The following is a 16,951-nucleotide window of genomic DNA, read 5'->3' as shown; positions in this document are numbered from 1 at the left end:
ATGCAATCATTCTATGTAGTGGGTAGTAAATGAAAACACTTAACTTGGAAGGGATGAAAATCCAACTCTACAAATTAATGTTAAAGGAAACTAGTAAACACATATCTGGCCAAGTTCTACTGAATTATAAAATGTTTTCAAGATGAAAACAACCTGCTTTTACTAGAATTCCATAGGATAAACTGAAATATTGTTTAAAACTCTTACCGGCTTCTTTGGCAATGGAACAGGATAAGGTGGGGAACCAAGAACCATCTCAAAGAGTTTATCTGAGTAAGGTATGGTTTTCTCTACACTTTCCCGGAAATGGGAATCCCATTTAGCATACAGGATAGTGCCACCAATACCTCCACCAACAAATAAAAGGCCAGCACCAGCAATTTTGCCAGGAGACAACCTAAGTGAAAGAAATAGGAAACACATTCATACTTCTTGCCTCTCCCAAACCTACTTCCTTAGACCAATGTAAGAATCTCAAAGATCCCTAAACTCTACCCCTCTACTGCTGACTCAGATGACAGCAGCCAAGTTTATTACTACAGCTGCACATCACCTTCCCTTCATTTGCTTTAAAACAGGTCTGCAACAGAAAACAACATTTATTTACGGATAACTAGATTTTTTTAAGTACAGTAATATCTAGAATAGGAAGAATGAAGTCATCTACCTTGTAACAGTTAAAATTCAAGATGTTCCCAATCATGAGATTTCCGTTGAATCCAAGAAAAGAAGCATCACTTTATTTTAATTAAAATATAACGTATTATTTGCTTCAAGGGTACAAGTCTGTGAATCGTCAGGCTTACACACTTCACAGCACTCACCAGAGCACATACCCTCCCCAATGTCCATAACCCAACCGCCCTATCCCTACCCCCTCACCCTCCAGCAACCCTCAGTTTGCTTCCGGAGATTAAGAGTCTCTTATGGTTTGTCTCCCTCCCGATCCCATCTTGTTTCATTTCTCCTTTCCTACCCCCCAAACCTCCCACCCTGCCTCTCAAATTCCTCATATCAATCACTAACTTTTAAAGCTCCGCTCTCCTTAATAAAACATTTCTGTAAATAAAACAAAATAAACCCTTTACAAAAGAAAGACAATAAAAACATCATATAAAACAAATACTTTTAAAATTACAATATGCTGAGCTCTGGATATAAATCTATTAGCCACAGAATGGAAGACAGCACATGAGGGAGGGAGGTTGTCTACCTTGTATGCCATCTAACTACAAAAGAACCAAAAGGAGCATCATAACGGATTTTCACCTACAAATAAATAATGCTCCAAATATTAGAGCAAAGCTCCAGTGTTTGTACCCCTTAACAAAAAAAGATTTTAAACAGCTATTCCCACATTCATGGAAAACAGATACACAAATGTCTCTTTACACACAGTTAAAAGCCCATTTACAGGGAGACATACCACATACCTAGAACCGCCTGAAGTAGAATATCTACGGCACGGTCGTAATGGACGGAGGACAAACTTCCCACAGAGACAACTCTAGAGAGGAAGGAGAAAACATCACAACCAATGGAGAAGAAATCTGGAAAGCTTTTAGGGTTGTAACTCAGGTATAATATTTTTATTACACATGTCTCTGTTAAACAAAAAGTTATTTTCAGAAATCAATTTACCATGGAACATTCTTATAGGCCCTTAACAATGACGCTTCCAGTACCCCAAGGCTCATATAAGATTATTTTTAAATTAAAAAAATTATTATCAGGGGCGCCTGGGTGGCTCAGTGGATTAACCCTCTGCCTTTGGCTCAGGTCATGATCTCAGGGTCCTGGGATCAAGCCCCGATTCGGGCTCTCTGCTCAGCAGGGAGACTGCTTCCCCTCTCTCTCTGCCTGCTTCTCTGTCTACTTGTGATCTCAGTCTGTCAAATAAGTAAATAAAATCTTTAAAAAAAAATGATTATCAGATTATGATCAATTAGCACTTTAAAGTGTTATGTACACTAATTATTTCTTGGATATGACTGGAATTTGCCATATGCTTTTTTAATTGGCAAGAAAAAAATAAAACAAAAGTATAAAATATCTATTTTTACTTGGTAAGCTTAATTTAGAGATCTGAAAAATCACCCACAGGAAACATTGCATTGTAGGATGTGTATAAATCCACTCAGGAGAGATCCAATCTTAGCTTAATTTATCTAGAAAACCAAATTTCCCATCTGTAAGATAACTATGGGACCGGCCAGTCATTTCCTAGCGGCAGTCATTTAAATCTAAAAGTTCATCTTGGGGAGCACCTGGGTGGCTCAGTCAGTTAAGCGGCTGTCTTCAGCTCAGGTCATGATCTCAGGGTCGTGGGACAAAATCTTAAAAATAAATAAATAAATAAAAGTTAATCTTGGTTTGCCTTAAACTAAAAGTCAAAACTTTTTAAAAAAGATTTTGTTTATGTGAAAGAGACAGAGACAGAGCATGAGCTGGGGGGCGCAGAGGGTTGGGGGAGGCAGAGGCAGAAGGAGAAGCAGACCCCTTGCTGAGCAGGGAGCCTGGAATGGATCCTAGGATCCTGAGATCATAACCGGAACTGAAGTCAGACATTTAACTGATTGAGCCACTCAGATACCCCAAAAGTCAAAATTTTTAAGACAAAAATTTTAACATTATAAATGCTTGAATAAATACTTACCTCCATATAACTAGTCCATTTACTCAAAAGCAAATAATCAAACCAATACTTTGAAATTTGTAATCAAAGTAAAGCACATAAATGCAAATGTTTCTTAACAGTATGTGAATCCCTTAAATAAAACAAATGAACACCTACAGAAATACTACGGGGGAAGGTTTTGATAAACTTAAAGTCATTCACAGCAATCGATCTGAAATTTCAAATTTATCCCACCAATATCATCTTTCTTTATACCAACTAGAAAATCAAACTGCAACAAGACAAGAGGGAAAAAAAATGCATTCTCTGGGTTCCCTGATGAAACCGCATTCAAAGAATATCAGAAAAACACAAATTTCCTTTTAGAAATAATTTCAAAGAAACTTGATCATAGGATCAAAGGCCACATAAAATTACTCTAGAATTAATTACATTTGCAATTTATGCCTAAAGGTAAACATTAATACCAACACATTTAGGAAAAAAAAACGTAAGTTAGATGTTTTACAACACGTAAAGAAGTTACAGTTGGTATTTTAAAAGCATTTTGATTATTATGTGTAGAATTCTCAACATCTTCCAACTATATTTAACAGAAAAGCATGTCTTCCTACTGTTCTGTAAAGTTGGTTATAGGACATTTTATACAGAACTGCAACTACTTTTGTAAGTCAACATCTCCATCTTGTTGACTTAGAAATTATTAGGTAACCATTAAAGTTGTATTTAAGATTCCATACTTTCAGAGGTACAAAGAAGTATTCAAGTCAAAAATTAAGGGGCGCCTGGGTGGCTCAGTGGGTTAAAGCCTCTGCCTTCGGCTCAGGTCATGATCCCAGGGTCCTGGGATCAAGCCCCATATTGGGCTCTCTGTTCGGCAGGGAGCCTGCTTCCCCCCGCCACCCCCCGCCTGCCTCTCTGCCTACTTGTGATCTCTGTCTGTCAAATAAATAAATATAATAATAAAAAAAGATTAAGACACTGTTCACAGTGGATAACTGCTAACTGGAATATCAAGCAGCAAACATTAATAGTGGAAAACTGAACCTGGGAAGTACAAAACCATATTAATGCTATAACTCAAAAATACTTTATTTCACATCAGTATTTATTTTTTAACCTGTTTCTTTTTCCATCTTCTACTTTGCTTTATCTTGACCCTCATCCCTCCCTTGAAAAAATATATCTGATGTGACTGTTAAGTTTATAGTTCCTAGTACAAAGAAAATTAAAACATAAAATTTAAAATAAAAATTCAAAGGATTTAGTTGCATATAGTGGTCTCCCTCACAACTTCTGTCCCTCAGCCACTCAGATCCCCTCCTCTCCATAAGCAACTAATGCTATCAGTTTCTTGTATATCCAGAGATATTTTGTGAGAGAATTCCCAAAACTCCCCTTAACACGAATACCATAACATACACCCAGCTCTGAAGTTCATTCAACAATATGTATTTGTGATCCTTCTGTATCAGTAAATGAACTCTTTCTAGAGGGTTTTACGGAGATTCATTATTCCACTGTATGGATGTTATTTAATGTACTTAACCAGCCCCCTTTTGATGGACAGTGAGGTTCAGTCTAAATTCTTGTTATAATAAGTAATGCTGTCTGGGAAATATACATCATTTCAGGTTAATTCTTAAAGTAAAATTTGCAATTTTGATAAATATTGCCCAAGTAGTCAAAAAGTCTGCTAGTAATGTATCTTTTCTCACAGCCTGCCAAACACGTTCAGTACAGTCTTAATCACGATCTCCTTTATTATGACTCAGTATCTTTTCATGTATTCATGACGTTATTTCCCTTTCTATGAATGATTAGACGGTATCCTTTGACCACTTTCATTATTCACTTTTATATTTATTATTGCTGTTCATATAAACTCTTTTTCTAAAATAAAACAAAGGGTTGCCTGCGTGGCCCAGTCAGTTAAGTGTCTGCCTTCAGCTCAGACATAATCCCAGGGTGCTGGGATGGATTTCCAATCAGGCTCCTTGCTCAGCAGGAAGCCTGCTTTTCCCTCTGCTGTTGCTCCCCCTGCTTGTACGCACACACACTCTCTCTCTGGTAATTAATAAAATAAAACTGTTTAGTGAATGTTCCCCTACAACCAGTTTCAATTTTTTTTTTTTTTAAGATTTTATTTATTTGGCAGACAGAGATCACAAGTAGGCAGAGAGGCAGGCAGAGAGAGATGAGGAAGCCGGCTCCCTGCTGAGCAGAGAGGCCGATGCGGGGCTCGATCCCAGGACCCTGGGATCATGACCTGAGCCGAAGGCAGAGGCTTTAACCCACTGAGCCACCCAGGCGCCCCTACTTTTTTTTTGAGTATAGGTGACACACAATGTTACATTAGTTTCACATATACAACACAGTGATTCAACAGCTCTGTGCTGTGTTATGCTATGCTCACCCCAAGTGCAGCTACAATCTGTCATATGACGCTATTACAATATCAATGACTATGTTCCCTATACTGTACTTTTTGTTCCTGTGTATTCATTCATACAGGAAGCCTGTATCTCCCACTCCCCCTCACCCACTTTGCACTTCCCCCTCCTCCTGCCTTCTCTGTATTTATAGGTCTGACTCTGCTGTTTACTCATTTGTTTTTAAGATTCCACACACCAGTGAAATCATATGGTATTTGTCTTTCTCCGTTTTGACCACTTTTTTTTTTTTAAGATTTTTTATTTGACAGAGAGAGAGAGATCACATGTAGGCAGAGAGGCAGGCAGAGAGAGGAGGAAGCAGGCTCCCCGCTGAGCAGAAAGCCCGATGTGATGAGGGGCTCTATCCCAGGACCCTGAGATCAAGGCAGAGGCTTAACCCACTGAGCTACCCAGGTGCCCCTTGACCACTTATAAGTAAGACTGATCTTTTTCATATTCTTTTCTCTTTATACATGAAGAGAAATTAGCCATGTGTCTGCTAATAACTAATGTTTTTATCCAGTTTGTGATCTGCTTTTTGTTTATGGTAGTTCATACCATGCAAAAAATTACTTTTATGTAGTCAAAACTGTCAATATTATATGGCTTCTGGGTTTTCTCATTTTCTTAGAAAGCCACTCTCAGATTAAAAAATAATTCTTCCATGTTTCCTCTACTATCACAGTTTCATTTTTTAAATATCTTTTTTTTTTTTTTTTAAGATTTTGTTTATTTACTTGACAGAGCACAAGTAGGCAGAGTGGCAGGCAGAGGGAGAGGGAGAGGGAGAAGCAGGCTCTCCAATGAGCAGGGAGCCTGATGCGGGGTGTGATCCCAGAACCCTGGGATCATGACCCAAGCCAAGACAGCCGCTTAACTGACTGAGCCACCCAGGTACCCCCACATAAATCTTTGAAATTAGTGTAAGGTATTTAAAAATTTTTTTATTTTTAATTTTTTTTATTTTTTATTTTATTTTGATTTTTTTTAATTTTTTACTTTTTTCCCAAATCTCTATTCAGTTGTCCCTAAATCATAGACTGAACAATCAATTTTTTCCAATTTTTTCCGACTTGAAATGCCACCTTTAAAATATACCAAATGCCTTGATGCATTTAGATTTCCTATTTTGTTCCACTGATCTGCACAAATACTACAGTGTTTTAACCACTGCATCTTAGAATTAGCTTTTACTCTGGTAGGACTTGTCCTCTCTTTGAGTACTATTATTTTTTCAGACTTTTCCCGGCTAGTTTTTTTTTTTTCTTGTGAAAGCTGAGCTATCAAAATGCTTTCAATTAAACAACACACCATGAATTATAAGACGCACTCTGGGGGCATCTGGGTGCCTCAGTCAGTTAAGTATCTGCCTTTGGCTCAGGTCATGATCTCAGGGTCCTGGGATGGAGACTGGAGTAAGGCCCTTCTCCCAATGGCCCCACCCACTCCATGCTTGTTCTCCTACTCTCTTTGAAATAAATAAAATCTTAAAAAAAAAAAAAAAAAAAGATGCTTTCTGATTTAAGAAGGGATAAAACATGAAAAAAAGTTATCTTTCATGGCCAAAAACTGATAGAAGTAGTTTCCTACTTCTGTATGAGAAAAAAGTAGAAATGAAGATTGTTGCATTACTCAAATTTATAGGGTTTTTTCCTAAACCAGTGGCTCTTGATTTAAAAAAATTTAAATATCCTCATTAGCCTACTCTTATATTCTATGTAGCATTTAATATCCTAAGTAGTTTTAAAAGTCAGAAAATTTATGGGTTTTTATGGTTTTATCACCCAAGTATGAGTCCCTACTATAGTGTAGTTTTACCTATTAAAAAAAGAAAAGATTAAAAAAAAAAAAAAAAGAAAAGATATCTTCTAGGTCTCTTTTAATCTACAGGTTTTCCCTCCAATAATTAATTTGTTGAAGAACCGGGATTGCTTGTTCTATAGAATTTCCCAGACTAGATTTTGTTTAAGGTACAATTTAACATGATCCTGTCTTCTATATTTCCTGCAAACCAGAGGTAGATCCTGACACCTGCTTAAACTCAGGTTTATTCTCTCTGGTAAAACTTTAGTTGGTGCTGTGTTCTCTCACCAGAAGGCACAGTTTCTGGTTAGCTCTCTTTTTATGATGTTACCAACTGCATTGATGTAACAATGTCTAGATCCATTAATTTACTGGAAGTTGTAGAAGACAGTAATTCTATTGTTTTTCATTTATTATTTGACATATCTTATAAAAAGACCCTTCCCCTCATCTACAATTTGGTTACCCAAAATATAGGTCATACAGGAAAGGCAGGATAAATCCGTTACCCTTTTATCCACTTATCCTCTGATAATGACCAATTGTGGATTTTTTTCATTTATTAATTTTGACAAATTGTATTTCCTAAAAATTGTTACATTTCCCATCCCACCTGGTTTTCCAGAACCTTGCCATTTTCCCCAGAACCTTGCAACTGCATTAGACCTCAAGAACCTCCTGACAGAACCCAGAAATCCTTATACCTAAGAGATAATCTGTTTAGGTTATTTATATAATAAATGTTTTCATTTATATAATTTTTACCTATATGATAAATGCTATTACTATAAAATAACAAGTAACAATGCTGTTATTTAATACCACTAAGTTTGGGGTGATCTGTTATACAGTTACAACCGAACAGATAACTTGTACCTAGAGTAAGGGGTTTCCACAATAAAACATAAAGCACATGGGGTAGAGGGTGAAAGTTGGAAAGGCCTTGAAGAGACTTCACAGAAGCCTCACGTCATCCATGGAGAGTGTTGGTTAAGGGCTTCAGTAAGAAAAATGTTTTTGGAAACCTAGAGGAAAAAGGGATCCTTGTTATACAGTGTCAGAAGTTTGTCAAAACTGTCACCTGTTGTACCAGGTAACACGGAAAATAGAAAATCAGAAGTTGTACCTAATGGACTGATGGATTTAGCTAAACAGAATTCCAAGCAGAATGCTCAAAGTGCCAACTGGTTTCTTTGAGCAGGGTATAAGGGTAAAAATGAACTTCAAAACAAACATACAAACAAACCAACCAACCAAAAGACCTGTCTAGTTTTCAAGTACAATTTAAAGGAAATATTAAGAAGCCAGGACTTTATAGGCTCAAAAATAAAAACTTTCTCTCATTCTCAACCTCTCCAGTTGGCAAAAATCCTTTAAGACCTCAAAGTTCTGAGGCGCTCCCTACAGAATCTTTTCACACAGAGAAAAGGCCCCTTTGGGATCCTAACAGTGTACCTCCCGTAGTCTTTTTGTTAAACAGTAGGGCTACTGAGAATCTTAAGGGTTTTACCCTACTGCAGCTCACAGGGAGTCCAAAACAGTAAAGGTAAGCTTACCCTGATATTCATGGGTGTGACTTTTTTGTCTAATGGAGAAAACCCCAATACAATCCACAGGAAACCCAAAGTTAAGATAACTACATTTTCTAGAAAAGGAAGGCTAATTCAAGGGATGAAACCAAGAGCCAGAGTAGAACTGAGAGTTATGAAGTATCATTACCAATCAGTATGAATTAAAAATTAGCAACATGTTATAACAATGACTGCTATGTGTGGTCTTGTTTCCTACCTTTTTTTTTTTTTTTTTAATTTTTATTTATTTGACAGAGAGAGATCACAAGAAGGCAGAGAGGCAGGCAGAGAGAGAGGGGAGGAAGCAGGCTCCCTGCAGAGCAGAGAGCCCGATGCGGGGGGTTGATCCCAGGACCCTGAGATCATGACCCGAGCCGAAGGCAGAGGCCTTAACCCACTGAGCCACCCAGGCGCCCCGTTTCCTACCTTTTTGAATGGAAGTGTCTAGAATGCCTGTCACACTGTACTGTATGATGGGTATACAGGGAGCAGATACCTGTCTCTTTAGTTCACAAGTTATTAGACTGAAAGGAAAAGTGCTTCCGGAGCTGTACCCCAGGGACCACATACGCATCCAAGACGTCCTATAGTCCAAGACACTACATGCAGGTATTCTAGCCAACCGTCCCCGCTTAGGTGTCAGCTGCAGCCAGTATCAACTGCCCGACATGAAAGTGAGAAGACTTTGAGATGACTCTATTCCTAGCCACTATCTGATTACAACCTCATTAGGGACACTGAGCAAAAACTGCCCAGCTGAGCCCAGGCAAACCCCTAAACTGGAACGAGGCAACAATAAATTATTATTCTACCCCAAGCTCAAGGTGGCTTATGTAGCTACAGCTAACCAAAACAGTATCTTTATGAACTCATGAATTTAAACACTTCTGAAAAAAAAAGTCCCATCTTTGGCCAATAGACTCCACTTCAAATTTAAAACACATTATTTTACATTATTTTAATTTTACACATATACATAAAATATATATATAATATACATATATGTATGTATGTAACATATAACTTTGTCTCTGTACTTCAGGCCATCTGCAAATACCTGGTGTCAAAAAAACTTTTCCCCCATTTGTAGTAAAATTCACTTATAAAAATCACCATTTTATATACATATTTTTAAAGATTTTATTATTTGACAGAGAGAGAGAAAATACGCAGGGGGAGTGGCAGGCAGAGGGAGAGGGAAAAGCAGGATCCCCACTTAGCAGGGAGCCTGATGTGGGGCTCCATGTAGGGCTCCATCCTAGGACGCCAGGATCATGACCTAGGATGAAGGCAGACACTTAATCGACAGCCATGAAGACAACACAAATTCACCATTTTATTTTATTTATTTTTTTTAAAGATTTTATTTATTTATTTGACAGAGAGAGATCACAAGCAGGCAGAGAGGCAGGCAGAGAGAGAGGAGGAAGCAGGCTCCCTGCTGAGCAGAGAGCCCGATGCGGGGCTCGATCCCAGGACCCTGAGATCATGACCTGAGCCGAAGGCAGTGGCTTAACCCACTGAGCCACCCAGGTGCCCCCAAATTCACCATTTTAAAGTATACAATTCAGTGACATTAGTACATCCACAGTGCTGTACAACAACCATCACCACTATTTAGTTCTAGAACATTTGCATCACTCCAAAAGGAAATTCCTGTACCACCAACTAGGCAGTCTGTCCATTGACTCCTCTCCTCAGCACCTGCAAACACTATCTACTTCCTGGCTCTATGCATATTTGGTACAAATGGAATCATACAATATGTGTGTTCTGTTGAGCCTGACTTGGGCTTTCACTTGGTACAATGTTTTCAAGATTCACCCAGGTTGTAGCATGTACCATATATGTATCATGTATTTTCCTTTGAGGGCTGACTGGAATATTTCATCTATGGATACACCATATTTTGTTTATCCAGACATTATTAGCTGATGGACATGTGGGTTGTCTCCATCTTTTGGCTACTATAAATAATGCTGTATTTCTCTGCAAGTTTCTATTTCAACACCTATTTTTAGTTTTGGGGGGCAGGGGTAGAACTGCAAGGTCATTTGGTAATTCTATGTTTAACTCTGCATCATTTTACATTCCCACCAGCAATGTATGAGGGTTCCATTTTCTCCACATCCTAACACCATTCATTTTTTGTTTTTATTATAGGCTTCGCAGTGAGTATGAAGTGGCTGTATCATTGTGGTTCTGATTTGCACTTCCCTAATGCCAATAGGATGTTTATTATCTTTTCATGTGCTTTTTGATCATTTATATATCTTCTTTGGATAAATGTCTATTCAAGTCCTTTGCCCATGTTTTATTAGGGTCATCTTTTTTGTTATTGAGCTATAGGAGTTCTTTACCTATTCTGGATACTAGATCCTTATCAGATATATGGTTTGAAAATATTTTCTCCCATTCTATTCACTCACTTCAGTGTCCTCTGATGAACAAAAATTTTTAATTTTGATGAAACCCAATTTATCTTTTTTTCCTTTTGGAGTCCTATCTAAGAAACCATTGCCAAATCTAAGTCAGCCTCTAAGAGCTAAGCACCAAGCTAATCTCTTTATTTATATAAACGAAGTTGCCTACTTTAACACACTTCTTAGTTCTGGAATTCCTTTTTATTAATAATAACCTATCACGTAGGGGCACCTGGGTGGCTGTCATTAAGCATCTGTCCTCAGCTCAGGTCAAGATCCCAGGGTCCTGGGACTGAGCCCCCCATCGGGCTTCGTGCTCCACAGGAGGCTTGCTTCTCCCTCTCCCACTCCCCCTGCTTGTGCTTCCTCTCTTGCTGTGTCTCTGTCAAATAAATAAAATCTTTGAAAAAAAAATAACCTATCATGTAGAAAAAACTAAACTGTTTCAAAGCAATCTGCCTTGACATATATTACAAGGCTAGCACTACTGTATCTAACCTATAGAAACATGATTTTTAAGAACAAAAAAGAAGGGTGCTTGAGTGGCTCAATCAGATAAGCATCTGCCTTCAGCTCAGGTCATGATCCTGGGGTCCTGGGATGGAGCCCCATGTCAGGCTCCCTACTGGGCAGGAAGTCTGCCTGTCCCTCTCCCTATGCCTCTGCCCCTCCCTCTGCTTCTGCTCTTGCTCTCTCTCAAATAAATAAAATCTTAAAAAATAAATTAAATTAAAATAAAAACAAAAAAGATAAAACCTATAATTCCCACATTAAGTTCTTGCACGATCTATTCCTTAGCTCCAAACTAAGGTAAACATACAAAAAGAAACCAAATTCTAGCATTACAACCTAGAAACAAGAGAATATAATAAATAATCTCCTCACATGAACCCTATCTGGAGGTTCCAGGCTTCCCCTCTAGAATTTGCCAGTTGCTATAACTGATGGTGTTCTGGTTAAGTTTTGTCATAAGGATTCCTCCCACACAAACAAAAAACACCCAGAAGTTAATGACCAGTTCTACACTTGAAATGCAGATTAGTATGTGACAACTTAACTTTTTCTGCAGCTAACTTAAAATATTTTATAAGAATAATGAAATAAGGGGTGCCTGGATAGCTCAGTCCGTTAAGCGTCTGCCTTCGGCTCGGGTCATGATCCCAGAGTCCGGGGATCGAGCCCCACATCAGCAGAGAGCCTGCTTCACCCTCTCCCTCTGCCTGCCTCTCCTCCTGCTTGTGCTCTCTCGCTCTGACAAATAGATAAAATCTTAAAAAAAAAAAAAAAAAATGAAATGCAGATTAGTATGTGTCAACTTAACTCTTCTACAGCTAACTTAAAATATTTTATAAGAATAATGAAATAAGGGGTGCCTTGGTGGCTCAGTTGGTTAAGCATTTGCCTTTGGCTTAGTTCATGATCTCAGGGTCCTGGGATCAAGCCCCACATCAGGCTCCATACTTAGTAGGGCATCTGCTTCTCCCTCTCCCTCTGCCCCTCCCTGCTGCATGTGTGTGCGTCCATGCACGCTCTCAAATAAATTATTTCAAATAAAAAATGAAATCTTAAAAAAAAAAGAATCATAAATTAAGGTTAAAAATATACTACACGAAAAAATCCAGGAAATTTGGCCTTGAGGCAGTATTATCTCTCAGTATAGACACACTCTGTATCTTAGAAAAAGTACCCTTCAGTTACACCAAGAAAATGGCAGATATTAAATATAGCAAAACAAGGAACTTAATACGTCTTTAGTTTTCCCTGCATGTATGTGTGAAGACAGAAAAGAGAAGATTTCTGTTGAATATCCACATGTAAGGAATTTAAGGATGATGAGTCCAAAGAGTTATGCAGATGCCATTTGTGATGATTAATTTTATGTCAACTTGGGAGGATGCTTCTGGAGATCAACATTTAAATCAGTGAATTGTGTGACTAAAGCAGATTCCCTTTAATGATGTGGGTGAGCCTCACCCAATCAGTTGAAGGCCTGACTAGAACAAAAAGATGAGCCTCCCCAAAAAGGGGGAATTCAGCAGACTTTCATTCTGGAACTGCACATCAGCTCTCCAGGCCATCAGCCTTCAAACTAAAACCACGGCTAATCTGGGTCTCTGCATACCAAGCCCCCTAGCTCCACTGCAGATATTGGACTTGATAGCTTCCACAATTGCATAAGCCTATTCCATACAATAAATCCTTTTATCTATTATATATCCTATTGGTTCTGTTACTCTGGAGAACCATAATACACCATTAGAGATTCTAAATCCTATGGGGCTTGGGGTACCTGATAAGTGACCAGCTCGTGATTTCAGCTCGGGTCATGATCTCAGGGTTGTGACACTGGGCTCCTGCTGGGCATGGAGCCTGCTTAAGATTCTCTCCCCCTCTCCTTCTGCCCCCCTCCCTCTCTCGCTGCCTCCCTCTCTAAAAAAAGTAAAAGAAAACAAAACAAAACCTATGGGAGGCTATAGGGGCTATGGGGAAGATCACATCCACTTATGGAGATTAAGAAAAACTAACAGAAAATAATTTATTTTTTAATTCAAACACATCACAAAAATTCACTGAGCATCTATTAGGAATCAGTTACTAAGATCAGTACTAGAAATAGAGCAACAAAAAATAATGGACACAGTCCCTTTGTGGAGCTTACATTTTAATGTGGCAAACCCACAAAAATATACATTATGTCAGTAGTAGTAAGAGCTACAAAGTAGGGTAAAGGTAAGTTCAGAGTGGTGCAAGGAAGAAGAGACTGGTCAAAGGTCTATGTTACATAAGGGAGGCCTCTCTGAAGGGAAGGTGATATTTGAGAAAATATTAGAATGAAGTAAGTGAGCTAAGCAAAGATGTGTGGGAAGACTTCAGGGCAAAAGAAATGAAAAAAAAAAAAAAAGAAAAAGTAGTGAGATCAAAATAAAATAAAATAAAATAATAAAATAGACAATGCAATGAGTTAAGTGCTAGAGATATCAAAATAGAATGAGCCAGAGTAGAAAAATGAAAAAGGCAAAGAGCAGATCATGAAGGGCCTGGTGGGTGTGGTAAAGAGTTTATATTTTACTCTCAATGTGACAGGATGCCAATGAAGGAAGGTATGACACAATCTGTATGCTTTTAAAAAAGACTTTATTAACTACTATATAAAGAACTGACTCTAAAAGAGCAACAGTAAAAGCAGGAAAACATTAAAAAAGATGAAGTTTGATGAGAGTGGAAAGAACTTTGACAAACAATATTCCAGATAAAGTTGACAAAATCAAACAAGGAAAAGGAAATTTGAGTACAAAGCTCAAAAGATGCTAGAGAGTCATTTGCTTACGGAATACAGTACTGACAACTGATATAATCCCAAGTAATAGTATATAAAGAGACCGGACAACAATGAGGTATCACTACACATTTGTTAGAACTGCCGAAGTCCCTAACACTGACTACACGAAAAGCTGATGAGGATGTGCAACAAGAACTCCCATTCATCATTGCTGGGAATGCAAAACAGCAGCCACTTTGAAAGACAGTTTGGCAGTTTCTTACAAAAGTAAACATATAATACTGCAATCGTGCATCCTGGTATTTACCCAAAAGAACTCAAAACTTATGTCCACACAAAACCCTGCACATGAATGTTTAGAACAGGCTTTATTCATAATTGCTAAAACTTGGAAGCAACCAAGATATACTTCGGTAGGCAAATGGATACACTGTGGTACATCCAGACAATGGAATATTATTCAGTGCTAAACAAAAATACAAAACAAATTTTTTTAAAAAGCTATCAAACCGGGCGCCTGGGTGGCTCAGTGGTTAAAGCCTCTGCCTTCGGCTCAGGTCATGATCTCAGGGTCCTGGGATCGAGTCCCGCATCGGGCTCTCTGCTCAGCAGGGAGCCTGCCTCCTCCTGTCTCTCTCTGCCTGCCTCTCTGCCTACTTGTGATCTGTCAAATTTAAAAAAAAAAAAAAAAAAAAAAAGCTATCAAACCATGAAGAGACACAGAAGTTAAATAAATGCACACTACACGAAGTGAAAAAAGCCAATGTAAAAAGGCTAAATACTGTAAGATTCCATCTATATGAAATTTTGGAAAGGCAAAACTATGGAGATAATAAAAAGATCAGTGGTTGCCAGGAGGTGAGGAAAGAAAGTGACAGATAGAGAACAGAGGATTTTTAAGGCAATGAAAATATTAGGATACCATGATGACTTGAGCATGTCATCATACATTTGTCCAAACCCAGACAATGTACACCAAAAGTGAACCCCACTGTGAACTATGGGCTTTGGGTGACTATGATATGCCCATTTAAGTCCATCAGTTGTAATAAATGTAACACTCTGGTGAGGGATGTTGGTAATGGGGAAAGCTATGCATGTGTGCAGACAGGAGGTATATGGGATAATTCTGTACCTTTCCCGCAATTTTGCTGCAAAACTAAAACTGCTCTTTAAAAAGTCTTAATTAAAATAAAAAGGGAGAGAGATGGGAAGAGTGGACCTTGGGGATATACTTGGAGGTACAAGAAGCAGCAGATTCAACAAAGGAAAAAGAGGAGAGATGAAGGGTAAAACGGGCCCCTAGATACTACATAAGCCAAAATAGCAAAAAGTGTAACAATATCAAGTGCTATAGAATGCCTGAGGAGGAGAATAAACCAATGAATTTTTCAAGAACACAATTTCAAGACCATAAGAAAATGTTGATATAAGCTAGAAAAGGGTTCATATTTTAGTATTAAGCTTTGATCTCTTTTCTTCTAACCTCCTAATTGGGATCCCAATTAGTAGAAGTATCTTAATAAAGATAAGGAAAAAGTAGGGGCGCCTGGGTGGCTCAGTGGGTTAAGGCCTCTGCCTTCGGCTCAGGTCATGATCCCAGGGTCCTGGGATGGAGCCCCATATCGGGCTCTCTGCTCAGCAGGGAGCCTGCTTCCTCCCCTCTCTCTCTCTCTGTCTGCCTGCCTCTCTGCCTAATTGTGATCTCTGTCAAATAAATAAATAAAAAATCTTTTAAAAAAAAAAAAGATAAGGAAAAAGTAATTTTGGGCTTTATGGCAGAAAAGGAGACCCATCAGTGACAACCATGATATAACCTTACAGCTGAACAACGGTGTGCGATGAAAGGAGGGCTCCTCAAAGACAAACCAACAGTTCTGCCCTGAAAGGCAGCTCTCCTTGCTCCATTCTTCTAGTCTCACTTGGGTATTACATTAGGAGGGATTCTAAGATGGCCCCCATAATCTCTGTCCCCTACTAAGTCCATGATTAGGGTTACAAGGCAAAAGGGATTTTGCAAGTGTAATTCAGGTAACTCATCAGTTGACTCTGAGTTAATGAAAAGGGAGGTTTACCAGGTGGGCTCGGCTTAATCTTAATGCCCTTTATCATTGGTCTACAGATCAGAAACAGGAAAGAGAGACTTCTGAAGTCTAAGAGACAAACTCCTGGTAGCCTGCAAGAAAGCAAACGTCCATGTCACTGAAAAGCCTCTGAGCAAGACACTTTATGCAGCCTCTAAGACTTAGGTGAGAGCAGGCAAGAAAGCAGGGACTTCCGTCCTTCAGCGGCAAGGGACTGGATTCTGCCAAAATGAACTTGGAAGAGGACTCTGAGCTCCAGATGAGAACCAGAGCACTGTCAACACCTCGACTGCAACCTTGTGTGGCACTGAGCAAAGAATCCAGACCATTCATAACCAGAAAATATAAGATAATATATGGGTGTTATTTTAAGCTGCTAAATTTGTGACATTTGTTATGCATCAATAACTAATACAGACCCTACTTGCCTATAGAAGAGGCTGCTTCTATGCTTGGCAACAAGTGGGGAGACGAGCAAACTTAGAAGGAAAAAAAATTTTTTGACAGTTATGATTTCTCACTCACTATGACTAGGGATTTTGTTCAATTACTACTTGAGTCACAGTACCTGTTTTGCAATACATTTTTCCAACATACCAATATTCTGAAAATTATGAGCAAGGAAACAGGTTTATTTTTGCATTTCCAATTGTAGAAAATTACTTTAGAAAAAAAAAAGAAAATTACTTTGATAATCGTGCAGCAGTAAAAACCACT

General features: G+C 38.5%; 1 protein-coding gene and 1 long non-coding RNA gene across 9 annotated transcripts in view; both read right to left on the bottom strand.

Moving 5' to 3' along the window:
- The window catches only part of IMMT (inner membrane mitochondrial protein), a 42,912-nt gene that overhangs the window by 25,033 nt on the left and 928 nt on the right, over positions 1 to 16,951 (bottom strand). For all 8 annotated transcript variants that reach the window (XM_047744016.1, XM_047744007.1, XM_047744011.1 and 5 more), the window contains exons 2-3: positions 1,434 to 1,507; positions 208 to 397 (exon numbers count right to left, since the gene is read on the bottom strand). In XM_047744016.1, coding sequence (XP_047599972.1) covers positions 208 to 397; positions 1,434 to 1,507 — 264 coding nt within the window. The remainder of the gene's footprint in view (positions 1 to 207; positions 398 to 1,433; positions 1,508 to 16,951) is intronic.
- LOC125108341 (uncharacterized) lies at positions 6,011 to 9,573 on the bottom strand. Its single transcript, XR_007129879.1, has 2 exons — positions 8,874 to 9,573; positions 6,011 to 8,664 (listed from the first exon to the last, which is right to left on the bottom strand). It is a non-coding gene; the product is annotated as an uncharacterized LOC125108341 (long non-coding RNA).

The sequence above is a fragment of the Lutra lutra genome, chromosome 9 (genome assembly GCF_902655055.1).
Source record: "Lutra lutra chromosome 9, mLutLut1.2, whole genome shotgun sequence".
NCBI lineage: Eukaryota > Metazoa > Chordata > Mammalia > Carnivora > Mustelidae > Lutra > Lutra lutra.
The sequence above is the reverse complement of the archived record's forward strand: the minus strand, read 5'-3'. Positions and strand labels throughout refer to the sequence as shown.